General features: G+C 41.6%; 1 protein-coding gene across 9 annotated transcripts in view; it reads left to right on the top strand.

The window, feature by feature from the left end:
- The window catches only part of AIG1 (androgen induced 1), a 321,002-nt gene that overhangs the window by 65,328 nt on the left and 233,831 nt on the right, over positions 1-21,843 (top strand). For 7 of the 9 annotated variants that reach the window (XM_040449003.1, XM_040448997.1, XM_040449000.1 and 4 more), the window contains exon 3: positions 20,042-20,143. The exons of the other annotated variants lie outside the window; for them this stretch is intronic. In XM_040449003.1, coding sequence (XP_040304937.1) covers positions 20,042-20,143 — 102 coding nt within the window. The remainder of the gene's footprint in view (positions 1-20,041; positions 20,144-21,843) is intronic. 9 annotated transcript variants of the gene reach the window in all.

Here is a 21,843-nt window from a genome sequence, read left to right as displayed (position 1 = left end):
CCCCGCAAATCAGACTCTTTGTAGGCCCTTGTTTCGAGAAGCAGGAACAAGTTTCAATATTAGATGCTGATTTAAAAAGAAAAGGAGAGGGGCGCCTGGGTGGCGCAGTCGGTTAAGCGTCCGACTTCAGCCAGGTCACGATCTCGCGGTCCGTGAGTTCGAGCCCCGCGTCGGGCTCTGGGCTGATGGCTCAGGGCCTGGAGCTTGTTTCCGATTCTGTGTCTCCCTCTCTCTCTGCCCCTCCCCCGTTCATGCTGTGTCTCTCTCTGTCCCAAAAATAAATAAACATTGAAAAAAAATTAAAAAAAAAAATAAAAAGAAAAGGAGAAAGGGACACCATTCATTTTTCTTCTTCCTTCTCTGCATATCATTCTTCCTCCTGATCTCTTTCTGTCTTACCTTTCTCCCTCATCCCTCTACCCCAAACCCATCTCCCTCTTTGTAGAAAAAGAAACAATGATTTGCTGTGTGGGTGTTCTGAAATTACTACAGTCCTTGTGGGCGTTTTGAGGTAACTCTTACCTGTTTTAGCTGGATCAAAATGTGCTGTGTCACATCAGCCGACATCAGAAGGCACATTTCCTCCAAGGAAGGAGCTAGTGGACTTTCCGCCCACGCAAGGTTTATTAACTTTTAGTTGTGCCTGTGCGATGACCATGCTAACGATTCTCCTATCTTACCGCAAATAGCCAGTCCTGGATAGGACTGTCATTCATCATGCCTTTTTCTAGCTCTCTTAGGAACAAGAGGTGAGGCATAATTCTGACTTTGGGGCATGTGTCGGGGGACAGATGGGAAGGTGGGAAGACGAGGAGCTGGGGGTCAATGAGGGGAGAGCTTGCGCGGAGCCGTAGCTCACAGGTAGCCCTGTGGCCCCACTCACTGTCTCCCACACTCCTCCGAAGTGCAGCTCCCAAGCGGTTTCCCTCTTCAGAATGTCCCTTATTCTGTAGGTTACGTCTGTGCTCCATTCACACAAAGGAACACACACACACTGGGTGTTGGACTGCACTGCCAGTTTGGTGGACGGGAGGAACATGAAGGGAGCATGTCCCAGAAGGAACAAGAAAGAGTTCTTCCTTCCCAATCTGCTTTTGTGCACCTCTGGGTGCCCTGCCACTCCGTTCATCATTCACCAGTGGGAGACCGGGGAGGGGTGTAAAATGAGAAGATTCGGAAAATACGTGGTGGCATGCCCACGTGGGATGGCATGAATGGGGATGAGCTTGCTGTGCCCATTTGTTTGGATCACCTTGCCACTTAATCTGAAGGAGGACCAATCCCCTCTCTTCACCTTAAAAATCTACACTGGGGGGGGCACCTGGGTGGCTCAGTGGGTTGAGCGTCCGACTTCGGCTCAGGTCACGATCTCGCAGTTTGTGAGTTGGAGCCCCCCATCGGGCTCTGTGCTGACAGCTCAGAGCCTTGGAGCCTGCCTCGGATTCTGTGTCTCCCTCTCTCTCTGCCCCTCCCCTGCTCACGCTCTGGCTCTGTCTCTCTGAAAAATAAATTTAAAAAAATAAAAAATTTTAAAAATGCAAAAGAATGACCTAGTTCACACAAGCACAAATAACTAAACAGGAAGAAGCCTCAGCACTCCCATGCCCGGAAAATAATACAAGCACACACATGCCGTGGGGATGCTGTCAAAATTAGCATGGAGTGAACAAAGAAAAACAGCCCCTAGATTCATTAATATAGTAACATTTTTGTCTGAATATTCAGAAACGCTACCTGTACCTCCTTCCTGCTGTGATTACCTTAGAGTTTTAAAGAAGACACATATCCAGAGGCGTTTGCTATTGCCTTTCTTTTTTGTTCCAGCCTGTGAAAGAGCAGTTCCATTTGCACCTACTGACACTTCTCATCATCTCCCTTCCCATAGAGGCAAAACCCACAAACAACTCAAGAGGCTGGAAGAAATCTCATAATGAGCACCAACTTATGCCGCATGCTACTGGGGGACAGACACAGTGCTAAGGGCTTTACTTTAATTGTGTATTGAATCCTCATAGCCCCCAAAGGTAGAAATTACCATCATTCCTACTTCACAGAAGATGCTTGTATTTTACAGTTTTACAGATGGGGTTTCCCGCTTTACAGTTGCTTGCCTGAGGTCCACGGTTAGTCAGTGGTGCAACCAGGACTTCAACCCCGACACTGACAAATGGGGTGCTTGCTCTTAGCAAGTGCTCTAAACTTTTTGACAAGCCAGACCTAACTTTGCTTTTCATCATTTGCCTAATAGGTATTTTTAGCTATGTACATAAGCTCTGAGCTGACCACAATTTCTAATTTAGGAGAATGCATCAGAATAAGAAAGGGAGTTATGCAGAATCTGGATCAAAAGCCACTGTTTATCATTTTCCTTGAGGCTATTGAACAAAAGCTGTTCATTTGTGCGTATTATTGTTCCCGTTTCATGTATTATTTCACACCGTGGATCAATGGTTTTATATAGTTTTACAGGCCAGTTTGCAAAGTACAGATTTGGGCCCAAACAAGAACATCTCTCCTGCCTTGTCTTCTTGTTTCAGCCGCTGAGTACAGATTTAAGCTACCACACTCATCCAATGTGCTTGTTTTTAATATGTGAAAGTCAGGTTTTATCGACATAATTAGCTATGTTTTTAGAAATGGTTACCAAATGTATCCAGTGTCATCTGTAAATCATCTCTGGGCTTCCAAGAAAGCACAGTTCGTAGCTACACAATATTTTTGGCAAGAAATGATCCGGCACATTCTGTATGGGTATCCTAACAAATGAACTGTGCCTACCCAGCAAATATTCTACTAAGAATTCCTGAAAGCCATTTTGTTCTGCTTTATCAAGAGAGGGTTTTCAGTCAAATCTGCTTTTCTTTTTAAATTTATAATTTGTACCTCTACCTGCTTTCAACAAGGATTTGAGGTGGTCTAAGTCAAATCAGTTCATCAATGTGATCCAGTCTCCTGGGCCTCAGCATCGTTCAGCCGAGGCCGCCTGTTAATAATCTTGCCTTCTTGGATAAGTGTCTTCTCTATTTTCTTGCAGGATACACAGAATAACTTTGTTGTACATTTTATCTTGCAAAGTCAGGCAAGCTAGGAAAATAGGGAGAAATCTTCAAAGGCTTTCTGGAAAATTTATTGAGTGCCACGCACCAGTCACTATGTTAAATGCTCTCACAAAATTTTACTTACTCTCAAAGGGGATCTTACAAAAACAAGAGGCAGTAGGAAGCTTACTCATCCCTGAGGCTGTGATACCAGCACAGAATGGGCTCCCTGAGGGCAGGCAAGATGTTGCCACACCCTCCGGCCCTAGGTTCTTGCTTTGTTCAGCCCTACCGGCCATAATGGACCTGGTCAGTAATGTTTGATGAATGCTTTGTGCTTGAAGAGTCTCCAGCAAAAACCGGTAATGAGGAAGGAAAAAGAAAGAAAGCACTAGGGAAAAAGAATCATCCACAGGAAGTAGATTTTCTTCCGTTCTCCTGGCTACTTTTGCAGGTCAGCATCAGAACACATGGTTCTCCCCTATTTGACACCTTCTTGAAGGGCTGATCATTAAAATAATTAGTTTACTATAACCTCCTGGCTCTTAATTGACAAGAAGTGGTCCTCAACCAAAAAAAAAAAAAAGCAAAAATCCATAATTGATCAGCAATTCTAGAGGGGCTTAAGCAGATGACAAAAAATTCAGGTGGATGAAATGCCAGAACAAACTCCTGATGTGCTGTTGGTCAGACCGAGGGCTGACGCTCAGGCTGCATATATGCCTCTTGGAGCCATTTTGGTTCCAAAGATGAACTATCGTTTGTTGACTCCTTGCACTTTATTTACACAGCATAGATCATCATAGAATAGTGTAAAGGGCAAAAACAAAAGTCCACACAAATTTCCACAATGAACATTTATTGCTTTCATAATAAGAAAATCTCACATGTATTCTCATTTGCAAATGTATTATCATTTACAGATATTTATGCTCCATATTTAAAACTTAAATTGTTCATAGAGGAAGAGATAAGATTGATACCTAGTTCATCTGATGCTAAAACGCAAATGCACCACCCTTTCTAAAAGTTCTTTCCGCATTGCAAACTGCACAGAAATGTCACGTATTTTCCCACTTGGTTTGTGCGTACAATCTAAACTAAACAAAACACAGGAAACCTTAGCCATTTTCCTCTCCTATCTCCATAGCAATTCAGAGAGAGTGAAGCGGCCATTTGTGGGTGTCCCAGTATGCTGGGACTGTACTCAAAGGTCACTGTAGCCCGGGACCAAAGACCCAGACACACAATTTTGTCAGTCTATTTAAGGTAATCCTTCTCTCAGTAAATGAATTCATGCTAACTAATTGTTTGCAGACTAAAGTTTAGCTCAGAAAGATGATCGAGTAATTTATAATTACCAAGAAAAATTGTCAGACTAGAATCTGCATAAACTCTCTCCAAACCAGAACAATTTGCAGAAGACAAAGGGCAGCCAGATTTCTAGGTGAACTCAAATTCAAAGCAAGACACAGTAATTGGATGATATTAGTTGCAGCTGGTCAAATTACTACAGTCTGATGTGTCCTTTTGCACCAGAGGGACTGACTTGCTGGGTAGACTGGAATGCTATCTTGGGTGGCCAGAGTTGTGCTTGTCCTCCATACAAAGCTGGAGACCCATTCTTGCTCTTTTATATCCATAAACCAAACCCACTATGATGATCACTTTACCCTTGTTCACATATGCTTCTTGGGCAGCCTGTAGTGCATTTAATCAGGCTTCAAATTCCACTATTATAATAGTATTCTGGTCAGGCCATTGTGATACTATACCCAAGGCACTGAGTATAAGCCGTCGTTGATCCATAGCCACCTAACACAGGATGCTTCTACAAAAGGATGTTCTAATTACTTAATTAACTTCTATTAAATTAGATTTTTCTTAATTTTATTCTCAGGTGGTAACTTTAAGTTGTAGCTGGATGTCTCTCCCGTGTACTTATAGCTGCCTTGTGGATATTCATTTTAATGTAATCGCATCTAATAACAGACTACAGTTCCCTTTTATTAAAAAAGCAAGAGAGATACAGAGAGCAAGAGTTTGATTATTCAGTGATTTTATGATGACAAGAGGTCTGAATAGTTCTTTGAAAAATAAATTGCTATCAATGCTAATTGATTAGCAGTGTTTCTCTAACATAATAAAAATAGTCTTGTGCGAGGTTTATGGATATGTTTACCTATATCATTTGATGTCACTTGACAGAGGGAAAGGCCTCTTGCTCAATTTATTTGGAGTGGAATTCAATTTAAAATGGATAGATTTAGGGGCACCTGGGTGGCTCACTTAAGTGCCCGACTCTTGATTTCAGCTCAGGTCATGATCTCACAGCTCGTGAGTTCGAACCCCACATCAGGCTCTGCGCTGACAGCATGGAGCCTGCTTGGGATTCTCTTTCTCTCTGTGTCCCTCCTCTGCTCTCTCTCTCTCAAGATAAATAAATAAACTTGAAAAAAAGAATTTTCAAATGGATCAATTTAAAACTTTGAATCGATAAAAGGAAGGTTAGTTATGAGAATGCAAAAATGACCCACCTTATGTGGTGATCTCACCTGTGTGAGGTATAAGGTGATCAGATGTCGTCAAAAGAGCATGAGCCTTGGAGACAGACTTGGATTTTAATTCTGGATCCACCACTTTCTAATGCAGATTTCATAGGTTCCCAAAATCTTGGTTGTCTAACATGAAGAGTGGGCTCAACAACACCTAACTCACTTGGGTTGTTGTGAAGGACAATGAAAGACACAGAGTATCTAGAACAGTGTTTAGCTGGATGACACATAAACAGCATCAGTTGCTTTGCATTTGCCCTAAAAATGGCCTCATATCACAGAGAATGTCCTGTGAGATGAGAGCATCTTTTAACAAAGTAGTATGCTGCCCCATTGCAAACACTCATTCGAAAGGTTAGAGGCTACAAGTTCTTGAAATTCCAAGAGTATGTTTGGAGGTGCCATCCAAAATCCCAGAAGGAGTTCTTATGGTTCATGAAGGCAGCAGAAGGTAGAGGGAAAGAGTCAAATATTGGTAAAAGGCTTCAGGGGAAAATAATGTACTGTTGGTGGGGTTTATGTCATAAGTTAGAAATGAGTCCGCTCACTCACAGTTTCCAACACAGTTCACCTGGAAATTGTGTAGGTGGTGGATACACATTTTCTGGTGAGAATCAGTAACTACTGATCCAGAGGGTTGAAATTTGCACAAAAGAGGAAAAAATTGATCTCTTATAAGATCTTCCATGTCCTTAAAATTTTCACCAGATAAAGTTATCTGTGTTATTATTAATGAATATTCAGTTTGTTTCCAATTTTTTAGCAGTTCTGGGCAATACTGCCCTGAATATTATTGTACATTCTCCTGTTCCACATGTGTAAGAGATTCTCCAGGAAAAAAAAAAAAAACAAAAAAACCAAACTTCCTAAACGGGATGCTGCGATGAAATACAGGTGTGCCAAGATGCATTGATCCCCTCCACCCAGGAGAATCTGAGCATGGTCTGGGGTACCATACTCCCTAACAAGGAGTATTCTTATTATTATTTGCTGAGAATTCTTATCAAGAATGATTGCCACATTTTATCAGGTTTTTCCTCCTGCACCTGTAAAGGTGCTTCACTGATCCTTTCTTGTATGTTTGTTTTCTATTTCATTCATCATCTGGCTATTCTTTGCTGCCTTATGAAGATGTATACCTCACTCATTAATTTTTATGCATTTTTCTTTTCTCCTATAAGTATAGAAGCCTCCAAATTTCCCTCAGTTAAACATGTTAACTACATCCCACAAGAATTGTATCTGCCATTTTTATTACTGTTTGTCTATAATATCTGCTACAGTCCATTCTGATTTTTGTGTTCTATCCCTAAGTTTTTAAAGTATGTTTTCATATTTCCAAATATATACGCATTTTTATGTTTCTATTATTGATTTCAGACTCAACTGCATTTTGACCAGAAGCTATGATCAGTAAGATGCCAATACTCTGAAATTTTTTGAACTTGCTTTTTGGTTTAAATGGTGGCATATTTTGATATGCCTAATGAACTTAAAAAGAACACACGTTTCAGATCGCTACATCTTCCCAAAAGCCCATATCAGTCCACAAACCTACATGATTGCCATCTTAAGGTTCTGATGGCTATCTTATGGTTATGAATTTTCAGGGTAATTTTTCTTTCTCTTTCTTCTCAATACAGCACTAAGATTCTAGCAGGCATGTTTTCTTTTCTTTTTTTTTTTTAATGTTTATTTCTGAGGCAGAGAGAGACAGAGCATGAGTGTGGGAGGGGCAGAGAGAGAGGGAGACACAGAATCCAAAGCAGGCTCCAGACTCTGAGCTGTCAGCACAGAGCCTGACGCGGGGCTCAAACTCACAAACTGTGAGATCTTGACCTAAGCTGAAGTCGGTCACTCAACCAACTGAGCCACCCAGGCACCCCAAGGCATGTTTTCTTATTACCCTGTTCTCTGCTGAGTTGAGGGTCACCCTTTCACTGAAGGAGTAACCCTCTGGGGTACCAGCTTTAGGCAGAGGAGTGGGTCCCCCACCTTGGGCAGTCTTTATCTCCTATCTCCTGAATTCCACAGGGCATCAAGAGATAAGCTCAGGGTCACTGTGGTTTGACAGATACTTCTGGAGGACAGCTGGCCTCTGTGCTTGCTGATCTCTTGGGATTCTCACTCACTTTATTTTGACATCTAGAGTTTCATTACTTTTTGTGACATAGTGGTTTATTTTGAAAGGTGCTTCATGCTTCCTGGGTATGTTATGAAACAACAAAATCAAGGTTATATAGTATGATATGTATATTTAAGAAAGGGAGACACACATACAGAAATGAACATATGGGAATTTATATGTGTGGATGTATGCCTGTTGTCTGGTATTTGCAGAAAGAAACATTGAAAGGATGAAAGAGAAACAATACATTGTCACCTGAATATGTTATGAAGCTTTTTTTTTTTTTTTTTGATGCTGGCAGTTTTCATTGGGAGAGTAAGTTCAGAGCATTTATTCCACCAGCTGGATATATAAGTAAGTTCTGATTCCCTTTTTACACATGTCTTATCTAGAGAATGGGCTCACCTGTGGCTCCTACTGAATCTCCTTTATATCAGTGTCTCAATAATAGAAGTTATCTCACCTTGAACTTTCTTTTCAAGAAGTGGTTGTGCCAGATACCTCAGGGTTAACCTCTACCATTGTGGAGATAAAGAACATCAACTGTTTCCATGTGTTTATCAGCTCCAGCTCCATTACTATGCATTTTACTGGAGTACTTGATTGTCTTTTTCATCCCATCTGTGCAGTTGGCTATAATCTTTGTAGTTGCCCATCTGAGTCTCAACTATTCCTGATTCTTGCTTATCATATCAGTTGGACCTTAGTAGTTCTTTTCCCCTATTTCATCCATTGATGGGTGACCAGAAAGTAGAATAGACAGTTTCCCCGTTAGGGGCTCATCTTCCCTACACCCTACCCCCTCACAGTGCATACCACCTTCCTAACCAGGCCCCCCACCGCCAGGACACTCTCAATGCAGTATGAAAAACACTTTCAAAAGAAGGCTGCTACCACCGGAAGCCATCCCTGGGCAATTTGGGTTCACTTAATGGGAAATAGAAGTGAACGAAAAAGTGATCATTTCCATTTCCATGTTTCAGTCATTGTTGAAACAGATCAAACAGAGACGCCTGAGAACTGAAAAGAGACAGAACCAGAAGAATGTGGCCTGACTGGTGTGGTTTCAGCCTGGAGGCACAGGGATGACACAGGGCATGACCCTGGGCGAAAGAGTCTGAGGATGTCAGGTCAGAGGCACCCCGCCCCATAAGCTGGTATTCTGGGGGAAGACTCACATCCCAAAGATGACATGAGAGTAATTAGACGGGAGCTTATTAAGTAAGCTTTGAGGAAGGAAGAAGGGTGCATGGCTCCAAGGTGCAAGACAAGACCTGAATATCAGTTAAGACCAGCAAATAGTCTACTTCTCTATCCTGTGAATATGAATTTGCCAGAGGGAAGACGTACTTGGCCAAATGATTGTTGTTGAGATGCTTGAGATTCCACTAATGCATTTATTACTAGCGAAGACAAGAATGATTCTCCTGATTTGTTCTGCATCCCATGCTACTGTCCTATGGCTTTGTATGTCATGGCTGATCCAGAAGAGCGGCTTGGAGATTTTTCTCCACATGTCACCATCTTCCTTTTTCTTTCGATTTTTCTAGAATGATTAACCAAACATTTTACTCGACCAAACATTCATTGAATTCCTGCTGTATGCAGGCCTTGCTAGTGGACTTAGAAATGAAATTGTCTTTGACATTTAATCATTCATTCATTCAACTATTAATTCCTTCAAAGGAGTATGCTATTATGCGTAATAAGTATTAAGAAAGGTTAAAAGCATTGTCTCTGGGGTCTTCATTGTCTGGCCTCACATTCTGGCTTGGCCACTTTTTGACCCTGGAAAAGTTACTAAAATTCTCGGAAGCTGATTTCTTCATCCATAAAACCATAAAAATAATAGTAGCTGCCTCAGGGTAGTTGTAACTCTTAAATAATATTTTGCTTGTGAAGCCCCTGACCTATACATAGTACAAACTAAAAAGGTATAAGCCAGAATATATAATATTCTCAAAATGTTAAAATATATTGACAGAGAACAGATCCATAGGTGGCTGGGGTCAAGGTTGGGGAAGGGTGTGACTCTTAAGGGGGTAGCATTAGGGACTTTGTGGTAATGGAACTCTTCTGAATCCTGATTGCGGTAGAGGTTCCAGAAATGTGTCCATGTGGTAAAATTGCATGGTACAATACACCCCTCAAAAAATGAGTGGCTGGAAAAACTGGTGAAATCTGAATAGGTCTGTAGGTCTATAGTTTCGTTAACAGTACTGTGCCAATGTCAGTTTTCTGGTTTGAAAATGTACCATACTTGTGTAAGATGTTATCCTTGGGGAAAGCTGGGTGAAGGATACACAGGAACTCTCTGTATTATTTTTCAACTTCTTGCGAGTCTTTGATTATTTCAAAATAAAGAGCCAGGAAATAAACATAGAACGCACCAAGGGAGATGTGAGGATGCAACAGAGAGGAAATCAACTGGTCCTTGCTCTCTCATCAAGTTCACATCCCACTGGGAAGAGAAACCAGTAATTACACAGTCACTTATTTCATCACGATTATGCCTAGCTTTATGAAGGAAAAACATAACGGGCTATGAGAGCACATGCAAGAAAAAGGGACAACTCAGGGGAGGCTTCTTGGAGCTTATGCTATTTCTGATCCCTTCTACATGGTAAGGATGAGCGGGGAGGGGTGGTGGGAGGCATTCCAGGCAGACGGGGCAGCAGATGAGGGGCCTGGAGAGCAGACGGAGCCTTCAGCAGCTTAGAGGGGCCAGCAAGTGAAAGGACACATAGGAGATAGTTAAATGGGCTCATGTTATAAGCAGAGGCCTGAAGTGGGTCAGGGAAAAAAGTAATTACTTTTGACGAGAAATTGTAGGGTTTTTTTTAGGTGGTGGGGACAGCTGCACAACTGATATCTAACATTTGATAGAGCTTGGATTTTGGGGAAAAATGTAGTGCATTTCAAGCTGCTATTACAAAAAGCAGAAAGGAATGGATACTTGGAAGTATGTGGTAAGTTTGGGAAACTATACATATTCTGTTGACTGGGTTCCTGGAAGAAGCTGGAAGAGAACTGGAAAGAGAATTTGGGACCAGATCACAAAGGGAGTTTTTATTTTATTCTGCAAGCAAGGGGGAGCCATTGGAAGTTTTAAACTGAGAAGTTCTTAAATGTTTTTAGTAAGATAACTCTGAGGCCAAGATAAAGCATGGATAGAATTTAAAGGAAACTGATGCCAGTGGCTCTAGCCAAGGGGCTACGGCAATAGTCCAGGACAGGGACAGCGTGGCCTGGAACCGGGGTAAAGGCAGTAGGCACTGGGAGCAGGGAATGACAGAGGAGCCTTTGTGAAAGTCAGCTCAAAAGGCAATGGTGACCTCGGATCCAGGAGCTTCACTTCTAGTGACTTATTCCTCTGAGGTACTCATGATTTGGGTGCATGAAAACACACACATCACAAAGCATTGCAGCATTATTGGAAATTGTACTATTTGTAATGAATACACATATGCATTAGTGAGTGCTTGAGTAATTATAGTGCATAATCATACAGTGTGGCACTATGAAGTGCTTAAGAAAACTGGGATATCACCTTAAAACTTTCTTAAGTTAAAAAACCACAGAAGATAGGAGCACGAGGGTGGCTCAGCCAGTTAAGTGTCTGACTCTTGGTTTCAGCTCAGGTCATGGCCTCATGATTTGTGAGCTCCACACTGGGCTCTGTCCTGACAGAACAGGGCCTTCTTGGAATTCTCTCTCTCCCTCTCTTTCCCAACCTCTCTGCCCCTCTCTCTCTAAATAAACTTAAAAAAAATTGCAGGAGACTAATCAAAGTATGATCTAATTTTCTAAAATAATTAATGGAATGCACTTTACATGCATAGGAAAAGACCTTTTAAGGGATTACGTATCCTTTTGACAATGACTGTCTATACAGGGCGAGATTACAAATAATTTTTACTTTTTATGCATTTCTCTATAGTGATGTATTAAGAATGTTTTCATGCTTAAATATGTCTGTCTGTTGTGCTTATCCATGCATGGCATGGTCTTAGATTGGGCTTCCTATGAACAGGCTCAGGGTTGGAGAGCACATGCAGAAGGGGGTTCTTGGGAGAAACACCTGTTCTGAAGTGAGGAAGACAGTAGCGGGTAGAAGGGGAGGATGGCCCACACTGCAGTCGTAACAGGCATCCTGGGACCTTAGAGTTTTCCTGAATGGAGACAGAGGGGCTGGGGGCTTGTTTCCTTGCATCAGTCAGTCATTGGATTCAGATTTCCCCTGGGGAAGGGGCCTGACTTCGCGCAAGGCGGTTCCCAATGAGGGGGGATGCAGCTCAAGAGTGGCCAAAAACCAATATTCCCAACATCTGAGGGCTGGATGCATAGACCCTGAAGAGGGGATCAAGGAGAGGCACTACAGTATCCACCACAGTTACCTGATATGGGCATAAAAGCTGTTCTCTGACTTTGCAGTCATTGTGAATAACCACACTCAGCTTACATGAATCAAAGATGAAGGACGAAAAATGGCGATCTCGGCGTGGCACAAAATTCAGTGAAATGAAATGTTTTTGACTTTAAAAAAAATCTTAGCAATTCGGACTAGAAAGCAATATATCCAGCCTGATGAAGGCACTTTCTCTAGCCTGCCCTTTCACTGAAGCTCTGACCCCTCAGGGCCCGCTCCCCCAATCTGCGTGGGCCCGAGGCCCGGCTCATCCATGCCCGTGGCCACCATGCAGGGAGCACTCTGATTCTAGTAGGGCCATTGGCCCCCAGGGCAGCCCCAGTTTCTGTGTTTGCTACTGTTCTGGTTTTGTCTCTGTTCTGTTCTTGTCCGTATGGGTCTTTTTTCCCCCCCACTAACTCCCAGTGACTTCCCTTCCTTTCTTGTCTGCTCAGCAATACATTTGAAGGTATATTTGTTGTAATTTATTTAGCACCTAGTGTTTCCCAGTGGGAGGGTTTTTCGGTGTATCTAGTCCACAGCACTGCAGAAAGCTGACCCCCAACCATCTTAACCAAAGGCAGGTTTTCCTTTTGCTGCTTATAATGTGACTTTCAGCTTTATGTGGCTTTATATTTTTATACTTTATTTCTTAAACTCTCCCCTCTTATCTTGTCTGTCTTCTTTATTTAATCTCAAATTTTCATCTTTGACCTCATTTCTTTAATGGAGAATCATTTGATCATTCATTAATAACTTTTCCGGTTTGTCTTGTTCAGGTGCCTTTTGCCGGGGGAGGTCATAGTCCCCCTTCTCTCTCTCTCTCTTTCCCTTTTGTGGTATTTATGAATACATTCCATGCTATTTCTTTTCTTATGATTACTCATCCTCAAATGGGTGTGTTCTTTCTGAGCCAGCTCTTTGTGCAAGGACAGAAGTGAGCTAGGGCAGCTTGAATTTCTACCTACTTTCCACCACCACCTCCTCTGGAGAGTGGCTACACTCATCTCTCTCTCCTTGACTCGTTTTGATCACAACCATTTTATATGGTGACGGGAAGCTTTGTGTTGGTCAGGTGAGCGTGCAGGCTGGCCACCGCAGATCCTTTCTTGTTTACCTAACATCCCCACATCCTGCTTCTCCAGAGATGATACGCTGGCCTGTTCCCACATTGCTGACACCTGAAGCCACGCAGGGATCAGAACGTCTCCCTGGTGCTCCCATGCATCTCAGACCTCCTCCTGTTCCCAGCAAGGGTCATTAGGTGTCCCTTAGAGTATGCCACCTGTAGCGATCTCTCTGTTCTGCTCGCTCGACCAGAGAACCCTTGGATCTTGTTTCTTCCATCAGAGTCTTGTCTCGTCCCGGCTCAATTTTCCCAGTTCTTAGCAACCTGTCGAAAAGACTGATATTTGGATTACCAGTGTTTCCTACTGCATTGGCTTCACTTTGTTTCTCATTCTCCTTGTGTTTGGTTGATTTGGGGAACGAGAGCTTTTAGTACTTCCATCGTGATCCAGAAGTCCAGAGAAGGATTATTTCAGGGTGATAGAAGATTAATACAGGTGAAGGAGGGGCCAGCAGGTAGAAAGTCTGAGAAGAGATGGGCTGGAAGAATGACCCTGGAAAGAAGGGCTTCTCTTCCACACAGACAGGAGGACAAAAAACACGGAGAACATAAAAAAGGAATTTTAGGTTATTAGGAAGCAAATTGAAGGCTTGAAAGGGTACTTTCCCCTATGGGAGATGTAGAGCCTGACAGACATACAGGAAGCAGCAACACATCTTTATTCATTTACTCCGGGAAGTTTCATCACAAACATGCTAAGCGCGAGGCAGTGGGGAAAAGGCTGCGAACAAGACAGACAAGTTCCTGTTTTTTGACACTTCACCTCCTCTTAAAGAGCCGGATAATGAACAAGTGAACAACAACAACAACTTACTTTCTCTCAGGGTCTGTGATGGAAAATAACGTGCAGTGGAGCCAATGGCAAGGTCTCCCCCAAGGCCTGAAGGGACAGAGAATCCAGCCAGGTGAAAATGGGGTAAGAGAATTCCTGGCATTAAGAGTAGGAAATGCAAAGACCCTGAGGCAGGAAAGAGTTTAATGAGTTTTAGGAATGAATTGCCAGTCGGAGCCTAGGGAGCCAGAGAGAATGTGGTACAAGTGGAGGTCAGAGAGAAAGGTGGACATCAAATCACATGGGCACCATGAGAGCTGGGTTTTTATTCTCACGTTATTTACTCAGTCAGAAGAGATAATTAAGAACTTAAATGTAGGTAAATATGGATATTTTTATTTACCTTAAATGGATAGGTAAATATAGTTGAAGGCTGTGAAAAAAGGCAGTGATGTGTGTTTTAGGAACGCTCTAAATGCAGATTCTGGTTTTAAGGTACTATGAGCATAATGTACAGAGTGAAAAATGTAATGGTGCTCATTAGCCTCATAATTACAAGTAGAGGCATCTGGATCATGGTTCCAGGAATGGATACTGGAGACTAACTGTACCCTGGAACAGAAGTTACTCTAACATTCCAGGGGGTCTGTGCTTCACTGAGCATTGCTGCATTTGAGGGTGTGGCTGAGGGAGGTCAGCCAGGAAAGCACATAAGGACTTGGGATCTCCTAGACCTGGAGGGTAGGAAGACAAGGGCCTTGTCAAAATGAGACAGTCTGTCTCTGTGTGGGGACCATCAGAGACAAAGCCAGCTAGCACCCAGAACACACAGCTTATTCTCACGCTTTGTGTGTTTGGAAGGAGAAATCACAACTGGAAATACGTCTACATATTACCTCGCAGCACGTATTCCCAGGGAAAGAAGTGATGGGAAAGCAAATCATAGCAAAGCAAGTCTGGAGGCAAAGTAATATAGCCCAAAACAGAATTAAATTTTTTTTCCCAATTGGTATTTGGTAAAGTCTGAGTACTAATAGATTAGCTTTTAAAGGAAACACACTTTCATAGGATCCTTTCCTGTTGAAGCTAAAGACTTTAAAGATGTATTCGTGTATTTCCTCCTTCCTTCCTTCAACAGTGGATGTTTGAGATCATGTAAATGGCCTCTATAGACCAATCTGTAGATAAGTGACTTTTCTCTTTGGCCTCCTTCATGGTAAATTTCTCTGCAACAGCCTTTGTGCTCTAATCGGTTTTACTGAATTCCCACGAATTTCCCACTGATCAGTAAAGCTTCTTCTTAGAAGTGGACTAAAGCTGATTAACTTCGGCTTCTACTGATACCGTATAAGAGACTCCTTATAGAAGGAGGTGAAGTGTGGATCCAGTTTTCTTTCGCATTCATTGCTAATTGTTCCAGGGGTTCAAACGAGGCCTCAACGACCAGCTGTAACACAAGTACTTTGTCTGGGAAGTTTGAAGGACTAGAAAGTGCCTGAGCTCCTTCCACTCTCAGTTCAAGTACAGTATTCTGGTCCTGGCAGCGTGGAAGCAGCAGGTGCACGCGGAGGAATCGCTGGCCACAACAGTGGAACGTTTCGGTAGCACTTGGCCTGTCCCAGAGAACCTATTTTTGTTTCATATTCATGCCCCGGTAGTAGAGTTCAAACTTATTTTGGGTTTGCTGATGACCATACTGTCAAGAGGACATCAGCGCATGGAGCCAAGAAACTGCCATCTGTGCCATGTTTATATCTCAAGAATTATTTAGAAGGCTGATCGCTCAGTTAGCTGGGCCTCTTGACCTTCTAGTGTGACGCTAAGAAAGGTGACTCATACTTTCTTGAAAGTCACTTCACTTGTAATGATCCATGCAGTCCCCTTAATATATGGTAGGGGTTAAAGGATTGATCCGATTGCACTGGTAAGTATTGACCCCACGATGCTTTCCCCGTGGTCGGGACACCATGAATGATCATTTATGGCGAACAGAAAGTAGCTCTCAGCAGTGGTGTGCTAGTAAGTAATTAACAACTGGCTCTCCAGGGAAAAAAATACGTGATTTGTAGCATTCGCTGATTTCCATGACGGAATATTAAGGACACTTCATAAATTCAAAACCTTCAATGAGATGGGAAAATTCCACAAAAGGCAAAAATGACTAAAAGTAACTCAAGAGAACACAGAAAGCCTGGAAACTCTATATGTATTAAAGAAATTGAATTCATTATTAAATCTGCTCATAACAAAACTTAGAAGTCCAGAAAGCTCCCCTAGAGAAGCATATCAAATAAGTAAGGAAGACAGAATACTAATTTTGCAGAGTCCCTCAGAAAATAGAGGAGGGAGCTTTTCCCGCTTTGTGTTTTGAAGTCACCATTGTCCTGGCACCAAAATTAGAAAAAGACATTTTGAGGGCCACCCAGGTGGCTCAGTTGGTTAAGCATCCGACTCTCGATTTCAACTCAGGTCACGATCTCACGGTGGTGAGATTGAGCCCCGCATCCGGCTCCATGCTGACAGTGCGGAGCCTGATTGGGATTCCCTCTCTCCCTCTCTGCCCCTCCCCTTCTCATGCTCTCTCTCTCTCTCTCTCAAAAATAAATAAGTAAACTTAAAAAAAAAAGACACTGTGAGAAAATAAACCTAATTACAGATTGATACACTTAATAAAGACAAGAGAAAAATTCTTAACACAATGTCATTAAGTCAAATCCAGCAATATATAAAAATGATAGTACCTAATGACCAGGTATTAAAGGTTGGTTTAACATTAAAAATCTATATAATTCATCATATCAACAGAATAAAGGAGAAGAGCTATCTGATCACCTGAGGCTTTACAGCAATATTATCTGAAAAAAATCAGTACTTGCTCATTACATACATAAATGTAGGATGGGAGAGATTTTCCTCAACATGATAAAAGGCATCTAAGAAAAACATGCAGCTAATAGCAAACGCACATGTTGAAAGGCTGAACACTTTCCTAAGATAGGGAAAAAAGCAAGGGTGTTCACTGTTCATCACTTCTAGGTAACATTGCGCTAAAGGTCATAGTGCAGTAAGAAAAGAAAAATAAGTAAAAGGCATCCAAATTGTAAAGGAAGAAGAAAAGCTATCTTTATTTGCAGATCATGTACGTATAAAAATCTAGAATGATTTGTGAAAGAACTACTCAAACTATGTGAATTTAGCAAAGATAGAGGATATGGTGTCAATATACAAAAGTCATTTGTACCTTTTATATACTAGCAACAAAGAATGTAAAAACAAATTTAATAATATCTACAATAACATAAAAGCACATGAAATGTGATAGATTTAGTGATAGATTAGTGATAGATTTTTTTAAAAATATGTACAAGATCCTTTTCACTGAAAACTACAAACTGAGAAACCAAAGATCTAAATAAATGGAGACGTAAATTATGTTCCTGGGACAGAAGACTCAATATTGTTAAGATATCATTTCTCCCCAAATTGAACATATTGATTCAGTATAGTTGTAATCAGAATTCTAGGAGGATATTTTTGTAGAAATTAGCAAGATGAGATTCTGAAATTTAAATGGAAATGCAAAGGACTGAAAATAGCCAAAACAATTTGGAAAAGAAGAGTGGAAGCATACGCTAAGCAGAATTCTAAGTTGGCCCCAAGATTGCATCGCCTGTGGAGCAAGTATATAATCCCCTCCCCTTGAATGTGGGAGTACACCTGTGATTGTGATGAAGATGTGCCCTATCGTCAGGTGACATTATATGGCAGAGGTGAAGGGATACCACATATGGCTCTTTCCAGGATTGAAATAGCTTCATGCTTATATGTGGACTCCAGACCAAATGTAAAACTGTTTCTCACCCTTCAGAAGCAGATATGTCTTAACCACCTCTCAGGTCAGGGGCTATCCCCATTTATTGTGCGGTCAGTCCTCCAGATCAGACCCAGGAAGGAGGCCCACACAGGCCCTGAAGCACACTTTTGTCTTCTGGGGCAGGAAATTCTAAGATCATGGTTTCCCAGGTCTGGAAAAGGAGAGCAGAGGCTCTAGATAGACTAGCCACTTGGCTCTGTGACTACCTCGCTCCATGGTGGGGGGAGGAGGCTCAAGGTGGCTGGAGTAGTGTCCGAAGTATGACATCTCAGGCTTTAATGTGGATATGAATGACCCCAGGGTCTTATTAAAATGCAGAATCAGGGGCGCCTGGGTGGCGCAGTCGGTTAAGCGTCCGACTTCAGCCAGGTCACGATCTCGCGGTCCGTGAGTTCGAGCCCCGCGTCGGGCTCTGGGCTGATGGCTCGGAGCCTGGAGCCTGTTTCCGATTCTGTGTCTCCCTCTCTCTCTGCCCCTACCCCATTCATGCTCTGTCTCTCTCCGTCCCAAAAATAAATAAAAAAACGTTGAAAAAAAAAATTAAAAAAAAAATGCAGAATCAGAATATATTAAGACAGGACCTGGCATTCAATGTATCTAGCAAGCTCTTGGGTAACATGGGGGCTGCTGATCCATGGGACCACATTTTGAGTAGCAATGCTACTTGAGTAGCAATCTTGGGGCTTAGATCTGAGAGCAGGTAACACTAATATTGAGTACATTTGGAGTATACAGTGGAATGAATAAACCAAAGTTGTGAATAATTTAAAAATTACTCATTGTGCTTGGAAAGATCATAATGATAGTTAACATTAATGGCTTGAGTTTTGTTTTTTTCTTTTCCATCTTGTGCATTTATCAACTAAGTGAGAATAGTTGACCCAAAAGCAGGATAAACAACTAGGGACCCCAATCTGGTATTGAAACTATGTGTGTAATCTATGGTTGCCTATTATAATTATCTTTCAATGTGTTTTATGAAGCAAGAAATGTTCATAACATCTTAGGTTTTAAGGGTGAACTTTTTTTAAAGGCTACTATTACCCATGTTGTAACTGACATACTTGGAAAAGAATTTTGGAACCTTTCTGATTACTAGCTTGTGGTATAACCACTGGGAGTTTTACGAAAAGTGGCATTAAAATATTTACTACTTTTATTAATAAAATGTGGGGGTGGAGATGACTTATAAGAAATGAGATAAAAAGTGTTTATTTTTAATATTTATCTGCATTTTATCATGCTGTAGCATTTACTTTGAGATGTAACAGCTCTGCAGAGACTTTGAGCCCTGCCTCTGGGATTGTTTCCTTTTCCATGCTACATTTATTGACTGTGTACAAAAGCATTTGTGTTTTCTCTAAAATTCTAAGTTGAAGGTTAAGACCTTGGACCATTCATTTCTTTATTTAATCTGAACTTCTCTCACCATTAGTTTGAAGAAAGATAAGAGAATAAATTGAGTAGTCTACTCTCTTTTGATGTCTATGTTGCTGATGGGTCAAAATAAACTCAGGAACCCAGATGAGCATGTAAATTATTCCAAGAGAATTAGGATTCTTGTGTTCCATACAATTTGCTCTCAGTGCAGCCAAAGCCCCTGCTTAGGCTATATAAATTAATACATTTGCAGGAAATGTGACTTTGGGACATTTTATATAGCAGTGATTTTAATGCTGTTAGTGGTGAAATGGAAACTTGAGAATGTGAAGATTAATTTAAACCACATGATGGGTTCAAGGAAAATACACTACAGTTTCTTGAATGTGTGCTGACTCTGTACAGTGGGGAATGGGATCCAAAAAACCACCAGTGAACTTTTAAACTCTCTTGAGAGGATTCAAACCAACCCAATTAGCCCTAGAAGAGAGCTGTTCCAGATGACAGACACGATTTATCTTTCCCTCGAAAATAGATCCCTTTGCCTGAGAGAACACAATAGGGAGATCAAGGAAGGAAGAAAGACCCCACGCATTACCACTAATGGAATGAAGTTAGATCTCTCTTTCCAGTCATTAGCTGGTTTACTGATTCGCCTTTCACTGTAGACTACAGTTCTGTTGGGTTCTTTGAACAATGGATAACCAACAAATTGTATGTTGTGAATTTGAAATAAAAGATTTCTTTTCCCTTCCAGTTCGTTGTAGCGGTGTTCTGGATCATTTATGCCTATGACAGAGAGATGATTTACCCGAAGTTGCTTGATAATTTTATCCCAGGGTGGCTGAATCACGGAATGGTGAGTGGACTAAAACAAATAATTTCCTTTCATTAAAAAAAAAAAAAAATCTATTAGGGAGCTATTTTCTAATTTAGGCTTTCCATAGAATCTACCTAAATGGCAGTGAAATGTTGGGGATTATGAGAGATTATAATTAGAGAAGAATGCTGAACGTAAATAAAAAACAACTTCCATGAAATTGAGTCACTATTAAAACCATGTAGAAGATGAACCTACAGTTTATAAGTTGTTGGTGTTGTTGGATAATACAACTAGCTTATTCCAGGATGAATTTAATTTCTGTGCCATTCAAAGACTTATCCCCTATTGGAGCCTGAGGATCTTTTCCAACCTATGCAACTATCGAGGGCCATTGTTCCCCACGTGAGTGGAATTGTGTTGGAAGCAACAATTCTCCTTGGAGAATTTCCCCAGGAGGAGCAGCAAGACTATTATTTTCCCTGGGAAATCTGCCACAGGCATGGAGGCCGCCTTAGTGGTGGGTGCTGCCATGGCAGGCTGTCCCCATTGGAGCGCGTTTGCCTGGGACTGCTGGGTCTTTTCCTTCTTCTCAGTCTGATTCTTTCTGAAGCTTTAGCCATGGTGTCGTCTTCACATGTTACAGATCAAATCTTTTGGATGGTTTGCACATCACCTTATAAGATCTGAGGGTATATTTTCTTCAGAGAAATTTTGTCGTTGTCTTCTCGTTCTGCCTCTGGAATTGAGCGGTTTTGTTATTAACTAAGAAGCCTGCATTTTTTTGGTTACAGCAGTTTTTAGAATATGTCACTGGGTGCTCCTGGTGAAAAGGGCAACCCATCACAGAAATTATAGGGGAAAGAGGAGCTAGAAATCACACGTCATAGGTCCAAAATAACAATTTCCTTTCTGCCCCCAATTTTGGTATATTTTGAGAAAAGTGGTGTGTACTAACAAACATTGCTGCGGGACTTTGATTAATCCTTTCCTAAGACAACTCATCACAAGTGGCACGACTCGGAAAACTGGCATTTTCTTTGAATCCAAGTAGAGCCGCACTATTGAAGGATTAATGTGGCATCTCTGATTCAGTTCCAAACGAATAAGCTGGGTCTTGTCAGCTTCATGTAACCATCTAATGGACTTGATGTGGTTACTCTATGCCTCTCCAACTTTTGACTTTTCTTGAATGTGCAAAGCCTTTCGTAACCCCATGTCTTGGCAATCCTCTGCCCCAAATGCTCTTTCCATTCTTTCCTGGGGAACCCTTTCTCAGCCTGCTCGCTTCTATAACATCTCTCAGAAGCCCGTCCTCACCCCCATAGGCCAGATTAGCTCCCCTGTCAGTTACATTTGCAAAGGACCTTCAAGTCTCCGTTAGACATGTCTGTATCCCCCCTCACTAAGTGTTCCTTCCTAGTGTAAAGCCTCCAGCCGCAAGCAGTCTGCCCACCCATCTGGCATGTAGTAGGATCAAGACATGTTTGTTGGATTGATGAGTGAATTTAGTATATAGTCGTTCTCCACCTTATCCAAGAGGGATCTGTTCCAAGATCCCCAGTGGATGCCTGAAACCACAGATAGTACCATACTGTGTTTTTTCCTATATGTACATACATACCTATGATAAAGTTTAACTTATAAGTTAGGCACAGTAAGAAATGAACAATAATAACAGAATAGAACATATAGCTACATAGTAATTTACAGTAATAAAATTGTGAATGCTATTTCTC

This window comes from Herpailurus yagouaroundi, unplaced genomic scaffold (genome assembly GCF_014898765.1).
Source record: "Herpailurus yagouaroundi ecotype Mexico unplaced genomic scaffold, PumYag 198, whole genome shotgun sequence".
In the NCBI taxonomy this organism is placed as follows: domain Eukaryota; kingdom Metazoa; phylum Chordata; class Mammalia; order Carnivora; family Felidae; genus Herpailurus; species Herpailurus yagouaroundi.
Note: the sequence above shows the minus strand (reverse complement) of the source record. Positions and strands in the feature narration are given on the sequence as shown.